This window comes from Cladosporium halotolerans (assembly GCF_011745625.1).
Source record: "Cladosporium halotolerans strain TM138-S3 chromosome Unknown Sca5, whole genome shotgun sequence".
Taxonomy (NCBI): Eukaryota; Fungi; Ascomycota; class Dothideomycetes; order Cladosporiales; family Cladosporiaceae; genus Cladosporium; species Cladosporium halotolerans.
The window spans coordinates 40,250-60,354 of NW_027191456.1; the positions used below are offsets into that span (position 1 = coordinate 40,250).

The window sequence follows — 20,105 nt, forward strand, 5'->3', positions numbered from 1 at the left end:
GAGACGCCTAGAACCTAAGGTCCCACCCGATCTTCGGGCCGATAGTAGGCAGCTCCTCAGCGACGCTCTGGACGTCCTTGTCGCCACGACCAGACAGGCAGATGACGATGTTCTCGTCCTCCTTCATAGTTTTGGCGAGCTCCATAGCGCCATAGATAGCGTGGCTCGTCTCAAGCGCAGGAATGATACCCTCGAGCTCGCTGAGCGTCTTGAAGCCCAGGAAAGCCTCTGCGTCCGTGGCGGCGATGAAGCGCGCGCGACTGCTGTCCTTCCAGCCGGAGAGCTCGGGGCCGACGCCAGGGTAGTCGAGACCCGCGGAGACGGAGTGCGTGTCCTCGATCTGGCCCTCAGCGTTCTGCAGGATGTAGGTGCGAACGCCGTGCAGCACACCAGGCTTGCCGCCAGTGAGGGTGGCACTGTGGCGGTCGGTCTCGACGCCGTCGCCGCCGGCCTCCACGCCCAGGAGCTTGACGCTGGGGTCCTCGGAGAAGGGGAAAAACATGCCGGTGGCGTTACTGCCGCCGCCGACACAGGCGACGACGGCATCGGGCAGGCGGCCGGTGAGCTCTTGCATTTGCTCCTTGGTCTCGTTGCCGATGACGCTCTGGAATGTGCGAACGATAGTGGGGAAGGGGTGAGGGCCGATGGCAGAGCCGATGATGTAGTGGGTGGTGTCGAGCTTCTCGACCCACTTACGGAGAGCCTCGTTGACGGCGTCACGAAGGGTGCGAGAGCCGGCCTCGACGGCGTAGACGGAGGCGCCAAGGAGCTTCATACGGAAGACGTTGAGCGCTTGACGACGGACATCCTCAGCTCCCATGAAGACGGTGCACTTCATTCCGAAGCGAGCGCAGACGGTAGCGGTGGCAACGCCGTGCTGGCCAGCACCAGTCTCAGCAATGATCTCAGTCTTGCCGAGACGTCTTGCGAGGAGAATCTGGCCGATGGCGTTGTTGATTTTGTGGGAACCAGTGTGGTTGAGATCCTCGCGCTTGAGGTAGATGTTGGCGCCGTAGCCCTTCTCAGACTTGGCACGCACAAAGTCCGTGAGGCGATAGGTCTTGTGAAGAGACGAAGGCCTCGACATGTAAGGGTAGTATGACTTGAACTCCTCCCAGAACTTGGGGTCGTTCTTCGCCTCGTTGAAGCCCTTCTCCAGCTCAGACAAACAATCCATAAGCGACTCCGGAACGTACTGGCCACCAAACTGACCAAATCTCGAAGGAAGCAGTTGAGGCTCTGCGCCCTCCATGTTCAACGCCTCAATCTGGTCAGCGAGGCCGGGGCCCTTCTGCTCGGTAATAACGCCGTCGACGTGGACGTTGTTGCCCTCAGGAGTTGCTTCGCTTGCAGGCTTCTTCGTGGGGTCGGCAGTAGAGATCTCCTTAGGCGCCTCGCCGTTCTCCTTCTCGATCCAGCCACTGCCATCGCCGTGTGCGTTTGCGGCCGTGCTAATGCCGTGGCCGTTTGTGGTGCCGTTCGGTGCGCTGCGCTGGTTCCTGCGCTGTGTGATGCCGTAGCAGTACTCCTCGACAGCCTTTGCGCCCTGGCCAGCAGGAGCGTTTTTCAGGGTGTCGATAATCTTAGAGCCAATGACCACACCCTCCGAAAGCTGACCGACCTCAGTGAAGTGTTCCCTTGTGCTCACACCGAAGCCAACGGCGGCCGGCACGCCTCCAGAGTACTTATGCACGCGATCGACGAGCTCGGAAATGCCAGAGCTCAGGGCGCCTGTCGCGCCGGTGACACCCATTCTTGAGACAACGTAGATGAAAGAGTCGGCAATTCCGCAGAGAAGCTTCATGCGCTTTTCCGAAGTCGAAGGAGCAATGAGAGGAATGTACGAGAGGCCGTAAGTGTTGCAGTGGCCTCTGAAGCGGACGGCCTCCTCAGGCGGCAGGTCTACCATGATGAAGCCGTTGACGCCCGCAGCCACGCAGTCCTTCAGCATGCGCTCCTCGCCGTACGCCAAAAGCGGGTTGTAGTATCCCATCAACATAATGGGTGCCTTGAGGCCCTGGCTCCTCGCGTCCTTGACCATTTGCAGGCACTTCTTGGTGGTGGTGCCATTCTTGAGAGCGACTGTGTTTGCGGTTTGGATAGTAGGGCCGTCTGCGATCGGGTCTGTGAACGGGATGCCGAGTTCGATAACGTCTGCGCCGCCAGCCTCGAGGCTCAGCAGAATCTCCGGAGTCTCGGGGATAGTAGGGTAGCCGGCGGAGACATATGTGACAAGGGCGGGACGGTTCTCGCTCTTCGCCTTGGCGAAGGCCTTCCTGATTCCCTCAATGCCGCTCATGGTAGAGTGTTCGCCTTGGGGTGGCTCTGATGAAGGAGATGAGTGTTTGCTGTGCCAATGCTAGCCGAGCAGTGATTTGGTGATTGCAACGAAGAAGTAGTTTTTAGCTGAATTTGCGATGTGTTTGAAGAGTGTGAGGTTTTGTGTAGGAGTAGAACGTGAGTAAAGTGCAAAGTTGAGTCAGTGATGTCGATACTCTCGTAGAGATCAATGCGGCGGGGCAGAATTTCAGTCATCTGTCCCCGAGATCGCGGGCGCCGATCCAGCTGCCGACCAGGGTCCAAGGCCGAGACCAGACGACTTCAGCCTGAGATGCCACGATACATTTCATGGTAAGCGAATTCATAGAGACCTTTGTCGAATATGTGTATTAGAAAAGATTGCCTGTGGAAATTGACTGGAGATCGCAGGATTCGAGAGTTCGATGTTTGAGTTGTATGTTGAATTCATTCGCGGCGTGAGCCGCTTCTATTCTCATCTGACTAAGTAAATCTTTCGCCGGGTTGCGCAGTCCCGTAATCCTGTGTAACAAATCATTCAAACGCCGGCGCTACCTTTTTCTAGTCCCTGCAGTCAGGGAAATGTATCACAAAAATTAAGCCAACAACATCAGCAGCCTCTACGTGAAGCAAAGGCCACCTTCGCTCTGCTCAGCTTGCCACACCGTAGCAAGACCCGGGCACTGCGGCATTGACCTGCTCGCACGGCGCTCGATGTGGCTGAGCTGGATGCCAGCGGGTCCCTTCTCCTTACTCAAGAGCCTCCTCGCCCAGGCATCGACAGCCGGCTCGCCGGTCTCATCGCGAGCCTGGCGCAGGAAAGGAATCAGCGTGCTGCCGCCCGTGCCCTTGAGGCCTTTCTTCTCGCCGTCCTTGTCCTTGTCATTGGACTTGGGCCTGTGCGCGAGGTCGACACGCTTCTCGCCGTGCTTTTGGTCCTTGCCGCTTTCGGCTTCGCTGCGCTTCTTGGCCGCCGCGGACTGGATGATGATGTACCGCGAGACGATCTGGATATGCTTGTCGCGGAGCGCGGAAAGCATGGCCAAACTGGCGTCGAACGCCACGGTGAGCGCGTGGTCGTACGAGTTCTCCTCGACAAACGAGCGCAGGTTGGCAACCTTGCCAACTTCCTTGAGAAAGCGCGCGTGCGGGCCAGGCATGTACTTGCGCATTTCGTGGATGAAGCTTGGTGGCGGGGCCTTCTTGGACGAGTGCTGCTCGTCTCCCTTCTTCTGCCCTGTTGGGCGGTGTTCGACGCTGAGCACAAGGTCGAAGAACTGGATGATGCTGCTCTGCGCGTTGCTGCCGCCGGAGAACTGGACGTAGCGCTGCTTGTTGATGGCGCCGCCGTTGTCGAAGACCACGCCGTTGGGCAGGCCTGCGTCAGCCATGTTCTTGCTGCCGGCGAGGAATGGACGGATGCGGTTGTAGAAGACGTGCGGGTCGCAGTTATCGTACATCTTGGTCAGGAGCACGCCCAGCTCGTCTATGCGCTCGGCGAAGTTGCGCAGGCATTGGATGACCATGTTTCGGTCACCGCGGCGCGCAGCATCAATGGCATGAAGCATCATCGGAATGAGAGGCGCACCGCGAGCCTCGATCGCCACGCTGACGAGGTAGAACCACTTCTCATCCATCGAGCCGGTGAAAGTGTGCAGCATGTCCAGGTTGGAGAGAGTGTCGGTGCGCTCAGACTCGAACAAGGGCTTCCAGTTCCACAGAACCAAACCTGCGTATGTAGCCACAGGCGGCAGCTCCAGATGGTCGCACGTTTCCATTAAAGGAATCGTAATCGGCGGCGGAATCCGCTCAGCAGGCTTGTTGCCGCCCCAGATGTATGCATGCATGATGAATCCAAGGATGCTGTATGCTCTGCGCCATTGAGGCAGATCCTGGAGTCTATCCGTAGAGAGGACTGGGAGTTTTTCCACAACACCACGCAATCTCTTGCTCAGGACGAGGCCCTGCAGGTTCTTGACAATGTCCTCCCATGGTTTGTAGTATTCATCCGGAAGACTTTCAAGAGGAGGTTGGGCAGGGAGGAAGCCGTTCTCGACGGAGACGTCGTAGTCGGCGAGGTTGGGGATTTGGGCGACCATGGTGAACGGAGTTTGGTATGGATGCCAGACGCAGGCTTGCGACGTTGGAGACCGTTACTGAGGGTCTGGACGCAACGTGACAAGCCCAGCCGTACTATGCTCTTTTTGAGGTCTCCTGCCCTTGTCGTCTCTCGGTCTGAACGAAGATATCGTTCAATGTGTGGCGGGCGCGCGGATGGCCGATAGTTGTTGACTTCTTACAAATGCGTCGAGTCGGAGTGACGAATCTGTATTCGAAATCGGTCGCGTGATGTCGTCCAGACGGGATGTGCGAGCGTCTAGAGCCTTGTGGAGAGTAACCCAATGTCTATATCGAAATGTATGGTCAAAGCAATGGTATTTGGTTTGTGTGTGTGAAGCAGGCAGAGTGTCGTGTGTCTAGCGTGTACCAGAGAAGAGGGGTATGACGCTGAGGCAAAAGTGCACCGGGTCGGCGGTTCGGATGCTGGCGGGAAACCTTGCTTTATCGTTGGAGGTGCGCACAATGCGAAAGCCAGATCGGGCTCGCGATTTGGGTGAAATATGCAGGCTGTGATGTCGCAAGAGGGCCGCGCTGCGCTCTGATGAGAAATGCAGGCCCCCACTCTTCAACGACCCCTCCAGATCCGGAGTCCGATGTAGGCGCGCCGAATCTGCACCCCGGTGCCCAGACCACTTCCAATGCCATTCTGCAGATATTGCTTCGCGCGCCCAGCTACGGGATCAGAAAAAATCACATGCGCAGAACCAACCGTCCGATTTCGAGCGGAACATCACCCTAATTCGCTTTTCTGAGATGTGTCGTACGGTATACACAACAAAGTGTGCTGGATTCGCCTCATCTCGTCAATGAATTACACATCGATAAGACGTTATCTCCGCTGTCGCCACGCCACATTCCGCACAAGCACGTGACAGGAAACCGATGGCCTTAGTCAAGTGGATATTCCAGAAGTCAAATTCTACTTCAGCCTAATACTAAGGGATTAGGTTTCAAGAAGATGCAGAGTAATTTGCACACCATACCAGCGCAACGCCGCGGAATTTATCCTTCTGCAAGGCGGCGTTGCTAGCATGACACTCTCTGACCACCATGAACTTATTTCGACTGTGACCGAGCTCAAGAGTTTACTCAACACGTTGGCTGCTGTTGATCTTGACAACACCCTCATTCTTCCGTCGACTGAAACAGGCGTGCACTTACCTGACGTCTTCGATGTGAATGCAGCAATGGCAGCAGGCTTCAGTGCCGAAGCCGTTTTGGTGTTGTCGGCACTACCCTATTTTGATGCATCCGTCCGTTTGGGTCATAGCGTATCTGAATTGGTCTACATAGGGTGCGACCAAGGCGCTATTGAATCATGCCGCGAGGTTTTGGGAAAGGATGCAATGATGCCTCCCGAGGCTTTGTCCTTGACGCTGTCAGAGGGCGGTTATGGGATCCAATACGTCTACGACACTGAGGAGAGTAAGACGCGCATGCTCGCTTGAGCCGGTCCTGGTCTACATGCTGATGTTGTATTAGAAGTCATATACCCCTGGGCACCTGTCCTAAACACCCCACCAACCGAAGATGAAGACGAAAGCATTGGTCAGGGCGAACTCTACAAGTATGTCGCTCCAAAATCGCCGCGCGAAGCTTTGCAACCGGTGATTGACAGGTTCCGGAAACTTCATATCATCATGCGCCCGCTCATGGTGGAGGAAGATATGAACCTTGAATTCAACGAGGACGATGACTATGAACATGTATTGCCTGAGGTCGTTGACCCTAAAGATTTAAAGGTTTGGCAGGCGGTAATGCACCTGAAGGACTTGTACCTTGAATGCGGATGGGACGTTAATTCGGTGAAGCAAACTACTTTCCGGCGAGACGAGTTCCTTGACAAAAGAAGACGCTATCTGCTAGATTTTGTCCAGCCGTTGGAGGACTCAGATGAAGATGCGTAGTTTTGCGGCCATGCGTAGTTTTGCGGCCAGAGCACAGTCGTCGCAAGGATGTGCCAAATTCTTAGGCAACCCGAGGGTCAGCTAATGTATGCCGATAGCAAGTACTTTGCACTGGGCCACTTTCGCAGTCTGGCGATCAATGGTCAAGAGTGAACCTGAAAAATACTCGATATTCCTTCACACGCTACGTCAGCCTTCCACTCGCTCACGTCAGACAGAATTGGGTGGCAAAGTAAGATGTTTTGATTATTATCTTCTCTTCTCCTTCCGCATCCCACACATCTATCCCCTCGAGACAATGCCTGCGTTACTCCCAGTTTAACCTCTTGAGTGCCAGCCGCAATTTGATCGACAGAAACAAATCATCATACAAGTAACGCATCACTCACTTCCTTAGCAGGACCCAGTCGTCCGTAGCCCCTCTCCCTAAAGTCTCGTAACCCACTTTCAAGTCCCTCAATCAGACTCCTCGCACGCCCAACAGCGTCTTCCGGAAAACTTACCCTCTCCGTCCTCCACTCAAGCCAGCTCTCAGCCCTCGCCCCCTCCGGCGCAGCAAGCAACCCGACCGCGACATCCAACAACTGCATCCTGTTCCTGTCCACGTGGTCATAAAACACCGTCGCCCCGCAGCGAGAGCAAAAGTGCCGCGTGACGCCCGGCCCGGAGTTGTAAGACTTCAATGTCCCAAAGTCCGTCGTGAAAGGGACTTTGCCCTCGGAGTCGAGCGTCATGTCGATCGCTGGGACGAAAGCCCACGCCGTGATGTCCATCCCTGAGACGAGGCGGCAGGTGTCGCAGGCGCAGAGTCCGGCGAGGAATTTGCCTTTTTTTGCGCGCAGCCACCAGGATTCCTGGGCTGCGTCCTCCAAGTCCTGCGCTTGGTCGTAGTTTGGGATAAGAGTCTCCGGCCATGATTTGTCTGTTGGGATGGGTTGCTGCGAGGGGCGCGTGATGTAGAAGCTCACGCCTTTGCATTTGCAGTGCGCTGGCAGTCGGTCAATCGCAGCTGGCGGTTCGGCAAGTTTGGGAGGGCGCCAGTAAAGTGGCAACTCGGATCCTTCGTCGAAATCGAGCGGCCAGCGTTTGAGCGCGCGGTCGTTGGTTGAATGCAGGAAGTCGGTGAAGCCGCCATCTCGAGTGTTGACGATGTACTCGTAGCCTTTGACATCGACGACCCCATCGAATTGCACGAGAGAGCCTGTCAAGGCATCCCAGTGCTCTGCGGTCTCAGGTGCATTGAATTTGCCGAGGCAATGGACAAGCATCTGAGCTCCGCATCGCTTGCAGAAGTACTGTGTGATGGTCTTGGAAAACTCGAACGCCGTGAGTTTGCCGAGAAGAGCAGGAGACGGCTTGTAGCTGGAGGGCAAGAATACACACGACAAATACATACCTCCCGTCATGTGTCGGCACGAGTCGCAGGTGCAGAACCACGCTGGCAGTGGAAAGGCATTGGATGATAGGGTGATCTCGTGCACAGCCTCGCCGCAATGGCAGGTTGCTTTCACAGTCCTAGATTCGCTGGCCATGATTCTATCTAGATCTTTCGAGATGCAGCATCAAACCTGGCGCACACCAACTATTTGAAGTCCAGCATCGCGGAGATCGAGACCAGGTGAGGTTGAGATCAGCGTTAGGCTGCCTGCATGTGTGCAACCTCAGATTGAGACCCCGCCCTACGACAAACGCCACCTACCGAACAATAGGTTTCAAGGCGACAAGCTTTGTAAGCAATGTGCCCAAAGAAGGGCGTAAAATAATCCAGAGCGGAGTATTAAGCCCGCAGAAGTGGGATTCTGCAGGTTCTAGTTCGTTAATCAACTTGGCGTTTGAAGGCGTGTTGTTTTGGGCGAAGTCAGTGCCGCATCCAACGACATCAAAATCACCGTGAGAGACGAGATATAGTAGTAAGCATTGTTCAGGCTATTGGTATTCATCTTTGCGGGGCTTTTGCTACGAATGAGGACTGACAATTCTCTTCCCTTCTGAGAACCGAGCATCCTTGGACAGGACCCTCGCGTGCAGACGTGTTACACGTCAAGAGAGCATCATGCACGCTCACGCGCAAGAGCATCATGGACGACATGCCATGACCCGGAGTTAGAATCCGATGATGATCGATCACGTCGCATCCAATTTATGACCTCTCGCCTTCTAGCTGTAGTCTTCGTAAACCTGTAAAACACAACTCCCAAAATCAGTTTTGAGTCGACCAAATAATTCCCATCACGGAACAATAAACTCTTTTACAAGCATCCAACAACAATGCCTTACCAACTCCTCCGCACCACCCAGCTCGCCAGCCGTCGCGCAGCTCTTACCATTCGCACCCCAGCTATTCAGCCCCTCAGTAACACTCCCCCATTACCTCCATCCACTCAAAGACCCATCAACTGACCCCGATCGCAGTCCAAACCCGCCTCGCCTCCAAATCAACCACCAACCCGACCAACACGCAGCCCTCATCTTCCACGAACGAAGACGCCGCGACAATCAACAGTAGCCGAGCAACAGACTCCCGCTCCGGCAGCCCCGACACCGCGTCCGTCCAAAACCCTGTCAGCAACCCGAGCCAGGGTGGCGCGGCACAGTCTGAGGAGCCGCAAGGCAGCCAGGAGAACATGCGACGGGACCCGCGAGAACCGGACGATGTGAAGAGGGCACATGTAGAGAAGGAGGGGCAGAAGCCTTTGGACCCGGCTGATAAGTAGATACAGAGGATGATGGGTACGCAGATGCCATGTGAACTGTACAGTAGACGCCAACCGAACGATGGAAATGCAACAATGCTCTACCGCACCTTCTCAAGCAAGTCTTCCACGCTGTGCTGCTCGATCGAATCGATGAGCTTGATGATCTCCGCCGCCTTGCCCTTCCCGTAGACAGGTGCAGCCAGCGACATGAACTTCTCATCCACCTTGTCACGCGTGAACGGGTGCTGCTCCTCCCCCAGCGGGAAAGCCTGCTCGAGGTTTTCTTTCTTGCCATTTGCCCAGGCGATGCTGAGCCTGGCGCCGAATTGCTCTACCGTGTCGTCTATCTGCACGGAGATCTTGTCGCAAAGCGCGTGAATAGCCTCGTCTCCGAGCTTGTGGTAAGCTTTCATGCCGGTTGCCGAGCCGTAGATGAGGGCATTCGCCACTTGATAGTACGCAGAGAACTGTGCATCGATGACATTTTCCGGGTGGATTTTGTTTGGTATCGGGTCGCCAACGAGGGAGAAGTTGGCGGAGCTTATGGTGAGGACGACATTGTCGATGTCGGAGGGTGAGACATTCCCGCTGATGTGTGAGAGGTGCAGGTTGCCTGCTATCTCGATGAGGGCGTGTGTCATGCGGCAAGCCGGATAAGGCTTCAGGCTCGATTTCAGCCATTCCCACTGTGTGCCCAAGTCCGCTGTCAATCGATAGAGATCCTTATCCTGGTTTGGACTATAAGCGTTCAGGAAGCCCATCTTGCCCTCGATGATCCGGGTGGCACCGATCACGCCAGCTTCTGCAAGGTTCACGCACATGAAGGCGTCGTGTACAGCGAATCCCGGGTGAAGGCGTTTATTCCAGGAGCCATTGTCTAGATATTGCATCGATCCGGCCGCTTTGCTACCAGCAAGTCCAAATGCCATCTCAATAGTCTGAGCTGACAGACGCTTCAAGACGGCAATGGCAGCGATTGCGCCGAAAATGCCGGCGGTCGGAGTGTTGTGCATTCCGCGACTATATGCTTCGTAACCAAGTTCGCGACCAAGCCGACATGTCACTTCGTATCCGACTGCAATTGCGAGCATGAATTGATCGGTATTGGACGCTGTTCCTAGTACTTCAGCCTGAGTAAGTGCGGCCGATACAACGCTCACACCAGCATGCAGCGTTCCAGGAGCGTATGTGTCATCAAAGTCCATGGAGTGACCAAAGGCCGAGTTCAGTAATCCGGCATATTGAGGCAGCATGTGCGGTCTGCCCTTCGCAAGCACCGAACAGTTGCCGGTGTTCCCAGCACCTTGAAGAGCAACTACCGCCTTGTAGATCGGTTCAGATGAATCTGCATTCTCTAAGGCCCCGACCACGACGCCGACGAAGTCGATCAAGACCTCTTTGACTTTATCCCGTAGTTCGGCAGTTAACTGCGATGGCCGGGAGTTTGCGGTGAAAGCTGCCAGCAACTTCGTGACGGCAGGCTGCGCCGAACTACCATTGGTGCCTCCATTTGTGTCGCCAACGGTGTGGCCATTGCTGAGGGCCATCTTACCGTACTTATCCGTGTCCAACAGAGCGTCAAGATTCAGGCATGTAGGAACAAGCCTCCAAGAGAAGGATGGTGGTAGGAACAACGAGAGCTCTCTCGGCGGAGAGCGAGGGGAACTTGTGAGCTGTTATGTAGTCGGGGCATTGTGACCCGTTCAATGCCCCGAGGGCCATAGACGCGTTGTTTGCAATCATTATGGAGCTTCGCAGCCGCGGTAGTTGTGATCGGTCGGGAATAACACGGAATCACGAGCTCTGCAGACTGCGTGGAGCCTGGGGAGGAGGGGAAGTCAGCACGCAGGCGCCACAATCAGGGTTAGGGTTAGGGCCGGATCACTCGACCGAGCAGCGGCTCGAAGGCCGCCAAGCCCGCTGACGCCACGAATGGAAGGCGCGCATGCCATCGCGACTTCCCTCGACAATTTTGTTGCGCCTGCTGCAGTCGCGTTGCGCCTTCCGCACGCACAAAACAACAACAGCGCAGCTCGAGCGCAAATTTCCACCGACACCACTTCCTGCATGGCTCACACTCGCTGACCTAACCCAACCCTTTCTCATCGACATCAACGTCAACACTGCGACACTCATCCTCCTCTGCGCACCACAATGGGTGACAGTTACCGTCCTGGTGGTGACGGCCGCGGCCGCTACCAAGGCAGCGCTTTCGACCGACTGCCTGAACGCAGCTACCGTCCTCGCGATCACGACTCGTACCCGCCATCTTCGCGTTACAACGATGCGCGGCAGCCGCCGCCATCGCCCCACCATGATGCTTCTTCCAATCCACGCCGCGGCGACTTCACGTTCAGAGGAGCAGCCAGCGGGCAGAGTTACAGGCCCGAGCAAGACTTCACATTCAGAGCGCCTGGTCCGGAAGCGCCCAACGGCTTCGCACCCGACGGCCCTCGCCGAGACCGTGAGAGACCTAAGAGGTTCAACCGGGAAGGCAGAGCTCCTCGCCACGAGGCTCGCTCGAGAGGGCAAGGCGGCCAGTCACGCGGTCGCGGTGGGCACCGCGGATTTGGGCCGCGTCCAGCCCACGATCGCGACATTCTCAACAAAATGGCCAAGGTCCGCGACACCACTCCGGAGCGTCTCCATGGCATGAAGGATGGAGGGTCGCGTTTCAAGAATCTTGACGAATTGAGCGAATCTGACTCCGAATCCGCTGATGCGCCCCGGAAGCGCACTAAAATCGAACCTTCCCCGTCTGCCCCCAAGTGGTCAAATCCCGATCCTTACACTGCCTTACCACCGCCGGATACGCTGGGTGGGCCCAAGAAGGATATTGTGCAGATCATTCGCAAGGCCAAAAACGAGCAAGCCGCGAAAGATGAGGGCCGCGACAAGCTAGCAGACAACTCGGACTTCATCGCCTTTAAGTTTGACGATGATGGCCAGAACGACGCTGCTGAAGACGAGAACGGTTCCGACGAGGACGGGGATACCAACATGGACGCGGTGCCGGCCAAATCTCCTGCGCAGACCGGAGAGCCCTCTTTCAGTCACCGCGATACTTTCCATCGTAAGACGTCGTCCAGCGCTCTGCCTGCCGCTGGCGGCCCACCTCCGTCCTCCTTCACTCCGATCAATCAACGTACGTACGCACAAACCCCAGTACCCGGCAGCACGGAGTATGGCGGCCCACCTCCTCGCCCGCTTGGCGAGATGCAGCTTGCAGAGCCTCCGTCTCCGATCGTCCCCGAGCCCGTGTCTCGCGCACCCAAGCGCAAGTCACGCGATACCTATCAATTTGGCGATGTCGTGGAAGAATGGCAAGTTGTCAATGGTCAGCCCACTACACCTTGGTGTCAAAATGAATACTCCGCGAACACCGAAATCGGTTGGAGGTAAGTCTGTGTGGTGTAACAGTTATTCTATACAGCGCTAACACCGTCTCCAGACTTCACAAGGAGATTTGCGACTTCTTTGAGTACGTCAAGCCTCGCCCATTCGAGGAAGTAGCACGCCGCGACCTTGTCTCCAGGGTCAAAGCAGCCATTTGCTCATTCAATGGAGGCGGGGGAAGCGCCAGGAACGCAGAAGTGCATTGCTTTGGCTCTTTCGCCTCCGGTCTCTACCTGCCTACCGCAGACATGGATTTGGTAGTGCTTTCTCAGTCTTTCTTGACCGGCGGCCCGCGCGAGATAGGCCAAACTACGAACCAGCTGAGGATGATCACCCAGCACATTGAAAAACTCGGGGTTGCAAAGCCAAAAACAGCTACCTTCATCGCGAAGTCGAAAGTTCCGATTGTCAAGTTCACAGACAAGCGCACAGGGATCAAAGTCGATATCTCTTTCGAAAACACTACTGGCTTCCCTGCAATCGAGACATTTGAGGCATGGAAGGCGCAATACCCCGCCATGCCGGTCCTCGTGGCTCTTGTCAAGCAACTGCTGGCCATGAGAGGTCTCAATGAGGTCTTCTCTGGCGGCATCGGTGGGTTCACGACCATTTGCATGACCACTCACATTTTGCAGACCGTACCCGAATTGCAGGCCGGATCCACGAGTGCTCAGCAGAATTATGGCGAGATTTTCATGAAGCTCTTGGACTTCTATGCCAATAAGATTGACATCGGAAGCACCGGTATTCTCATGCATCCGCCGTACCATTACGACAAGGTCAAGAACCCAAACATCAGTCAGAACAAAGAACGCTTGACCGTCATCGACCCGAACAACAGACATAACGACATATCCGGTGGCTCGCGTAAGATTTACACCGTCCTTGATCGTTTCCGTAATGCTCACTCTGAGCTTCAACGCCACATGGCTCAACTCTTCGCCGGCAAGATCAGCAGTGCCAGTATTCTCGAATGCGTTATCGGCGGCAACTACCAAGCCGTCGAAACTCAGCGCGAGCTGCTGAAGTCTCTTTACGGCAAGACCGCCCCCTGGAACGTCCCTGCTCTTCCAGACATCCCGTCCGTACCCCCCGGCGTGAAGGACACGCCGCTGCCGCGCGCCAACAGGTCTAAGAGGCCGGCGAGGCGTGGACAACCAGCCACTGAACGCTCACAGCTCAACGAGCGCGCAGTTGCAAACACCGAGTACGTCGACCCCCACCCGGACGATTGCCTTCATTTTGAAGGTGATCAATACAATGGTATTTTGCCCCCGACCCCGGGAATGCCCCCACACCTCGCATGCTCTTTCGCAAAACATTACGCAGAGTTTGCGAGGTTATACGCTTTTTCACATCATGACCCCCGCGCGGCGGCTGTTACGGCGTACCGTTGCAAACTGCTCGCGGAGATCTGTCGCTTGGCATGGGAAGACAACAGCCAAAGGGTCTTGCCACACCTGTTTGGCCACGACCCTAGCCAGGCTTCAACAGCCTGGCGGTATTCACGCCCACAGGTTGAGCCACCCCCTGCGGGCTGGACCTGGCACCAATTGTTCCCTTCCGGCTCGGTGGTGCCGCCACCACCACCGAGCGAGACGCCTCCGCCGCCTCCCCCTCCCCCGCCACCACCCCAAACCCCCCCTCCGCCACCTCCTGACGCATAAAGAGAAAGGATACCGTTGCCGCCGGCCTCCATTGGGTCGGCTTCAGTGGGCCTTCCGGACAATGATTACTAACGGCATCCCAGGGTGAAGCACTCGACAAAGCCAAAGGTAGCGAACGAGAGACAGCCGTTGGGGCCTACATCGACGGAAGCTAGCAAGACCAAATTGAAAGGACCCAGTCGCAAACCGAGCGCCAATCAGGCCGGTGGTGGAATAAGCAAGAATCCACCTCGGAAGAGAAAAGGAAATGGAAGATGAAGGATGGGACTCCGGATTACGACACCGGGGTGAGCACATCCACCGGCGTTTTGCAAGGTCTTCGCCCAGCATTGCATGAAATGATACCCCCTGTACGAGTAAGGACGACTTTGCCTCTCTAGGCGTTTCGACAGATGAATCCGCGACGAAGAAGCGGCGCAAGGCCTCGTCGAATTGAAGGAATAATGAATGCTTGCTGCAGAAGGAACTGGGGGATTGTACTTTTAGTCTCCTTGTAACTTTCCTTCTCGATCATGTTGTCATGACTTACAAGCGACGAACCCTCGCTGGCTGCTCTCCGTCGTTACCTGCTAACCATCGCCGCCTACTAACCTCACTGCCTTACTAACGCTCACTGCCTTACTAACGCTCACTGCCTACTAACGTTCACTGCCTACTAACACTCACTGTCCTACTAAAGATCACTGCCGTTTCATTGACTCACCAACCGCGGGACTTGGGGCTTTTCCACTGATCAAGACGCCACACCCCCAAATGAACAACTAACCGTGGGAATTGGGGGCTCTTCCGTCGATCGGGTGTTCGCACCTCCAGCGACAGGGTAACTCCTGTCTCTTTCAGCTTCGGCTTCATCGCTACATGTCGGTGTGGATTCCAGATTTAACAGTCTGGTCTCTTGTCACTTGCATACGCGCTCTGCTCGTTCGTTTCGGCTCGCGAGGGTCGGAGGGGATGGGCAGTCTTTTCTCATCGGTTCATTCGCTCGTGAGGGCGGGTGGTCGGAGAGGAGAGGCATCCTTGCATTACGCAAAGCTGGACGAGTCACATAAATTGGACGGAGTTTGCTGCGGGACTTGGTCCATGTGCTTGCGCGCGCTGACTCAACTCAATGAGGTGAAGGAAGCGGCCGTGGTATCTGGGATCGGAATGAGGATGTCACGTGATGGTATGGGCACCACATGCAAAGGGCTTTGTATTTGAACTGAGCCAATTGACAGCATCCCTCACGACGGGGTCAGCGAATCATCACGGTGCAGCGCTCAACTCGACTATCACGTGGGCTGCATCAGACACATCGCCATTTGGCTTCTACACGACCCACATACCCCACGCCCTATGGAGCATCAAACATCTTAAGCCGCTTGGCCATCTCCAACAATGAACCTCAAACACTACACATTGCCATGGCAAGACACCAATCGCGCCATGGCAGATCCCTAGTCTACGGCCGCGCCTCCGGCTCTCTCCTCGCAAGCGACCTCGAATTAAGCTTCTGGGGCGGCATTGACCCTCAGACGGGCGAGATCATCGACCGTCACCATCCACTCAGCGGCAGACATGTCGAGGATATTATCTTTGCAATACCATGTGGTCGTGGTTCGTGCTCGGGCAGCGGTGTCATCCTGGAACTCCTACTCAATGGCAAGGGACCGAAGGGACTGATCTTCTCCAGCTTGGAGACGATCCTCACTCTGGGTGTGATTGTTGCGAGGGAGCTTTTTGGGAAGTCGATACCGGTTGTGCAGCTGGTTGAGGAAGATTTTAGAGCGATGCTGGAAGCCGACTACGTCAATATTGATGGCGGTCGTGTGGTCTGGGGAGACCGTGGCCAAGTGACGGACACTGCCCCGGAGCAGCCTCCATCCCAACACGAAGAGCAATCATCATCCTCACAGCAAATCGAGCTCACAGACACCGACAAATCCCTCCTATCCGGCTCCCGGGGCGAAGCATCCGCCGCAGCAATGCGTATTATCCTCGAAATGAGCCGCCTCCAAGGCGCGCGCAAACTCCTCTCCATCACCCAAGTCCACATCGATGGCTGCGTCTACACTGGTCCCGGCTCCCTCGCTTTCGCCGAGAAACTCCTCGCCCTCGGCGGTCGCGTCGTCGTACCAACAACTCTCAACTCAATCTCCGTCGACCAGAAACGGTGGCGCTCGCAAGGCGTCGAATCCGCTTTCGGCGCCGCAGCCGAGAGGCTCGCGACTGTCTACACGGATATGGGCGCGCGGCCTACGTTCACTTGCGCGCCGTATTTGCTGGAGAGTGCGCCGAGGAAAGGCGAGCAGGTCGCGTGGGCGGAGTCGAATGCTGTCGTATATGCTAACAGCGTGCTGGGTGCGAAAACGATGAAGTACCCGGATTTTCTGGACATTGCCATCGCGCTTACGGGGCGGGCGCCGAATGGTGGTCTTCATATTGCAGAAAATAGGACGGCGTCGCTTTGTGTTGACGCGCGAAAAGCGCTGGAGCTGGATGTGGCTGAGGATCTCTTGTGGCCGGTCTTGGGCTATTGCATTGGAGGCTTCGCTGGTAATCGAATACCAGCAGTGCTTGGTCTTGAAGCCTTCTCTCCCTCAAAAGATGACCTCAAAGCCTTCGGAGCTGCGTTCGCAACCGTATCGAGCGCTCCTATGTTCCACATCGTAGGTGTGACGCCTGAAGCACGCTCACTCGAGGCGGCAACGGGAAGTTTCAGAGACGTAAAGCACGTCGAGCTCAGTACAAACGATCTATCCAATTGTTTCGAAGCCCTGAACACAGCCGCCAAAACCGACAAGGTAGACCTCATATCCCTAGGAAACCCTCACTTTTCCCTCCCCGAGCTAAGGAAGCTCGCAACGCTATGCCATGGCAAAATCAAGCACCCCTCGAAAGCGATAATCGTATGCTGCGGACGCTCGACGTACGGTCTGGCATCTCAAGCAGGGGTTGTCGAAGATCTAGAGGAGTTTGGTGTGCAAGTCATCGAGGATACTTGCTGGTGCATGATTGGCGATCCGGTCATTCCTAGGGACGCAAGAGTGATCATGACCAACTCGGCGAAGTACGCACATTATGGGCCGGGGCTCACGGGGAGGAGGATACGATTTGGAGGGTTGGAGGAGTGCGTTCAGGTTGCTTGCCAGGGAGTGAGTGATGCCAGTAGTGGATGACGGGGGGTTGTGAATGCAGCCGTGTCTTTTGTTTTGGGCAGAAGACATGAAAAATGTGGGATTTACAAGGCAATAGCGAACACAAGATGATGATTGATCATCTTGACCTATTTCGACTACGGAAACGAGTCACTGAGCATTTTCATACACGAAATGGCGTTCGGATCTCACATGGAACTGCCAGAATTAATCCATGATCCTGCAGGAAAGAGGTATCTATTCGACCATCTCTACTCTCGACTACAAGTAGTACACACGGCCCTCAAATGGCTTGAACGACTTGCTCTCACAGTCTTTGTGTGTCTGCGCAATCACCTTCGCCTCCGCATCGACCTCATACGGCGGCTCGCCCTCCTCTTTTGACAAATTGATGACCACGATCGCCTGGCTCTCGCCGCTAGACTTCCTATAGACCAAGAAATTCTCGCTCTCAAGATCCACGAATTCGAAGTCGCCGTAAACAAACAGCTCCTTGTGCTCCTTACGGAAAGCGATCATGTTCGTCCAGAACGAAAAGACGCTGTCGGCATCATTGACCTGATCCGCGAGGTTGATGTCGAGGTTAGCGGCAGGCGTCCATGTCGAGGAGTTGGAGCTGAAACCACCAGTCCGGTCCCAGTTGAACGGCGAGCGGGCGTTGTCGCGCGCAAGACGGGTCAAGTTGTACAGCGCCCCGGAAGTATTGCCGCCGCTGGCGACGACGCCGTCGTAGTACTTGATGCTGTTGGCGTCCTGGTAATCGTCGATCGTCCAGTTGCTGGGGACATTGATCATGCCGAGCTCCTGGCCCTGGTATACGAAAAGCGTGCCGGAGAGGGTGGTGAGCAGCATGGAGAGGGCCTTGCCGCTTTGCACGCGATGCTGCGGCGAGTCGTCGCCGAAGCGGCTGATGGAGCGCGGCAGGTCGTGGTTCTCGAGGTAGACGCTGTTCCAGCCGTCGCCGACGGCACGGCTGCCGGCCGCCTGCGTGAAGTTGATCGCGTCGCGCCAACCGGTCAGGTTCCAGGCTGTGGGCATGTAGCCGTCGCGGCCGATGTCGCACATGTTGGTCAGGAACATCGAGTTGACTTCTTTGCGGGATGCGCCGATGTACTGTTGGACGGAAGTCATGTTGTCGGACATGCCGTACTCGCCAACCGTGAAGGTGTCGCGGCCTGCGAGACACTCGCGGGTCATCTCCTGCAGATACTCGTGCTCGTGTGGCCCGTCGTTGTAGAGGGGCCGGGCGTCCTGGAGGCCGGTCTCGTTGGTCGGCACGTCTGGGAGACCCTCGGGCTTAGAGAAAATGGAGAAGGCGTCCATGCGGAAGCCGTCGATTCCGAGATCAAGCCAGTAGTTCAGTGCGTCATGGTAGATGGCCTGGCGGTTGGTCGCGTCATCCCAGTTCATGTCTGGTTGGAAATCGTTGAAGAGACCGAGGTAGTACTCTCCGGTGCGGTTGTCGTAGTGCCAAGCGCTGCCACCATTGCTGCTGGCCCAGTTGTTGGGGGGAGCCATCGTTCCATTCGGAAGCATCTTCGGCTCGCGCCAAAAATATCTGTCACGGAGGCTGCTGTTCTTGCTGCTTGCACTGTCCTCGAACCAGCTGTGCTGGTTGCTGGAGTGGTTGATGACAAGGTCGAAAAGACAGCGCATGCCGCGTCCGTGGACTTCGGAGATGAACTCTTTGATGTCGTCCAAGCTGCCTCCGAAGATCTCGTTCACAGATGTGTAGTTGCTGATGTCGTAGCCCATGTCCTTCAGAGGGGAATCGTAGAAAGGAGACAACCACACAATGTCGGCGCCGAGCTGCTGAATGTGGCCGAGCTTGCTGGTGATGCCTTTGATGTCACCCCAGCCAATGGAGTTGTTACTCCGGCTCTCTGTGAAGCTGGCAGGGTATACCTGATAGACGACACCCTCTTTCCACCATTCGTGGGTATGGTTGCTAGCCGCATTGGCTAGCGTGGATGCTGCAACGAGCAGAGAAGGGGTGAGAAGATGCATAATGAGATGCTACTGATGTCTCGCCTCAAAATCAATCTGGCAGCTTCCAGCAGCCATATATATGCCGCCGTGGCATCCATTGCTGTTGATCGTCCATCGTCATAGTCGCTGCACCGTGATAGCGCCGAGTCCCACAGATCCCAGTTGAGGAACCACGGAGAACGTGGGCACTCCACGAGGAGGGGACGACCAGCGAGCCTATGGCGTGAAGATGTAGACAGACCGGCACGACCGGCTCCAATTGTGCCCGCGGGACGATTCTGGAGACGTGGAGATCGTGAGGGTCAGAAATTACCCCATTGGAACAGTTTCCCCGGTAGCGCTGAGGTCGCCGAAATGCTCGCTGGAAGGGACGGGAGATTCTAGCGGGTCGAACAAGAGCGTCCACCAGTCATCGTTTGGAAGCCTATGGCATCGTACGGTTTTTCCAGCTCTCTCCGGTAGGTATCATATTCACAAAATCTATAGGAAAGGGTAGTACTCTAAGCTGAGATCCAGGTTACGGAGAGGCTCCTGAACCGTTAATAATAAAAGGTATTTCCCACGTAAATAAATACATTACCGTACTACCATCCCTGCTAGACTCCCAAAGAGGACTTTGCGGCGGAGAGCCTACTCGCTGACAGGCCACAATTCTTCAGTTAAGCGGTGGGTACAACCTTGAAGACATTCCACTATGTAAGCCAAGAGTGATGGGTCGCGCACCGGTCAACGTGTGCCGTGGTGTCTCGGCTGGAGGGGACAGCGAACGAAGCATCGACTACAACGCGTTTTATAGTACAGCGAATGTTCCTTACTCTCAAGAGAAAATTTAGTCTTGATGACTAGAGGAAAAGGTAGTAGCATAGAATTCCTCTTTCTTCCAGAGAATCAAGA

At 55.7% G+C, this 20,105-nt stretch overlaps 9 protein-coding genes across 9 annotated transcripts; 4 read left to right on the plus strand and 5 right to left on the minus strand.

The window, feature by feature from the left end:
• Positions 1 to 7: 7 nt before the first annotated feature.
• On the minus strand, positions 8 to 2,299 carry WHR41_01905 (uncharacterized protein; the record flags this gene model as incomplete). The annotated part of the gene is made up of 1 exon (XM_069370511.1): positions 8 to 2,299. The coding sequence occupies one exon, from the start codon at positions 2,297 to 2,299 to the stop codon at positions 8 to 10; it is 2,292 nt and encodes a 763-aa protein (XP_069232522.1).
• A 619-nt stretch (positions 2,300 to 2,918) lies between these two features.
• Positions 2,919 to 4,397, minus strand: WHR41_01906 (uncharacterized protein; the record flags this gene model as incomplete). The annotated part of the gene is made up of 1 exon (XM_069370512.1): positions 2,919 to 4,397. One exon carries the CDS (start codon positions 4,395 to 4,397, stop codon positions 2,919 to 2,921), a length of 1,479 nt encoding a protein of 492 aa, XP_069232523.1.
• A 977-nt stretch (positions 4,398 to 5,374) lies between these two features.
• On the plus strand, positions 5,375 to 6,511 carry WHR41_01907 (uncharacterized protein). The gene is made up of 2 exons (XM_069370513.1): positions 5,375 to 5,844; positions 5,902 to 6,511. Exons 1-2 carry the CDS (start codon positions 5,451 to 5,453, stop codon positions 6,324 to 6,326), a joined length of 819 nt encoding a protein of 272 aa, XP_069232411.1. The 5' UTR covers positions 5,375 to 5,450; the 3' UTR covers positions 6,327 to 6,511.
• A 180-nt stretch (positions 6,512 to 6,691) lies between these two features.
• On the minus strand, positions 6,692 to 7,858 carry WHR41_01908 (uncharacterized protein; the record flags this gene model as incomplete). Its single annotated transcript, XM_069370514.1, has 1 exon — positions 6,692 to 7,858. The coding sequence occupies one exon, from the start codon at positions 7,856 to 7,858 to the stop codon at positions 6,692 to 6,694; it is 1,167 nt and encodes a 388-aa protein (XP_069232412.1).
• Positions 7,859 to 8,505: 647 nt separating this feature from the next.
• WHR41_01909 (uncharacterized protein) lies at positions 8,506 to 9,128 on the plus strand. Its single transcript, XM_069370515.1, has 2 exons — positions 8,506 to 8,679; positions 8,739 to 9,128. Exons 1-2 carry the CDS (start codon positions 8,595 to 8,597, stop codon positions 9,038 to 9,040), a joined length of 387 nt encoding a protein of 128 aa, XP_069232413.1. The 5' UTR covers positions 8,506 to 8,594; the 3' UTR covers positions 9,041 to 9,128.
• Positions 9,121 to 10,569, minus strand: WHR41_01910 (uncharacterized protein; the record flags this gene model as incomplete). The annotated part of the gene is made up of 1 exon (XM_069370516.1): positions 9,121 to 10,569. One exon carries the CDS (start codon positions 10,567 to 10,569, stop codon positions 9,121 to 9,123), a length of 1,449 nt encoding a protein of 482 aa, XP_069232440.1.
• A 607-nt stretch (positions 10,570 to 11,176) lies between these two features.
• Positions 11,177 to 14,642, plus strand: WHR41_01911 (uncharacterized protein; the record flags this gene model as incomplete). The annotated part of the gene is made up of 3 exons (XM_069370517.1): positions 11,177 to 12,420; positions 12,474 to 13,625; positions 14,169 to 14,642. The coding sequence occupies 3 exons, from the start codon at positions 11,177 to 11,179 to the stop codon at positions 14,341 to 14,343; spliced, it is 2,571 nt and encodes an 856-aa protein (XP_069232439.1). The 3' UTR covers positions 14,344 to 14,642.
• Positions 14,643 to 15,488: 846 nt separating this feature from the next.
• On the plus strand, positions 15,489 to 17,243 carry WHR41_01912 (uncharacterized protein; the record flags this gene model as incomplete). Its single annotated transcript, XM_069370518.1, has 1 exon — positions 15,489 to 17,243. One exon carries the CDS (start codon positions 15,489 to 15,491, stop codon positions 17,241 to 17,243), a length of 1,755 nt encoding a protein of 584 aa, XP_069232183.1.
• A 240-nt stretch (positions 17,244 to 17,483) lies between these two features.
• On the minus strand, positions 17,484 to 19,229 carry WHR41_01913 (uncharacterized protein; the record flags this gene model as incomplete). The annotated part of the gene is made up of 1 exon (XM_069370519.1): positions 17,484 to 19,229. The coding sequence occupies one exon, from the start codon at positions 19,227 to 19,229 to the stop codon at positions 17,484 to 17,486; it is 1,746 nt and encodes a 581-aa protein (XP_069232182.1).
• Positions 19,230 to 20,105: the final 876 nt, after the last annotated feature.

Coding starts and splice junctions, on each gene's coding strand:
- WHR41_01909 (XM_069370515.1), top strand. CDS start 8,595: ATGCCTTACCAACTCCTCCGCACCACCCAGCTCGCCAGCCGTCGCGCA. Junction 8,680..8,738: donor CCCAGCTATTCAGCCCCTCA/GTAACACTCCCC, acceptor CCCCGATCGCAG/TCCAAACCCGCCTCGCCTCC.
- WHR41_01907 (XM_069370513.1), top strand. CDS start 5,451: ATGACACTCTCTGACCACCATGAACTTATTTCGACTGTGACCGAGCTC. Junction 5,845..5,901: donor CGTCTACGACACTGAGGAGA/GTAAGACGCGCA, acceptor ATGTTGTATTAG/AAGTCATATACCCCTGGGCA.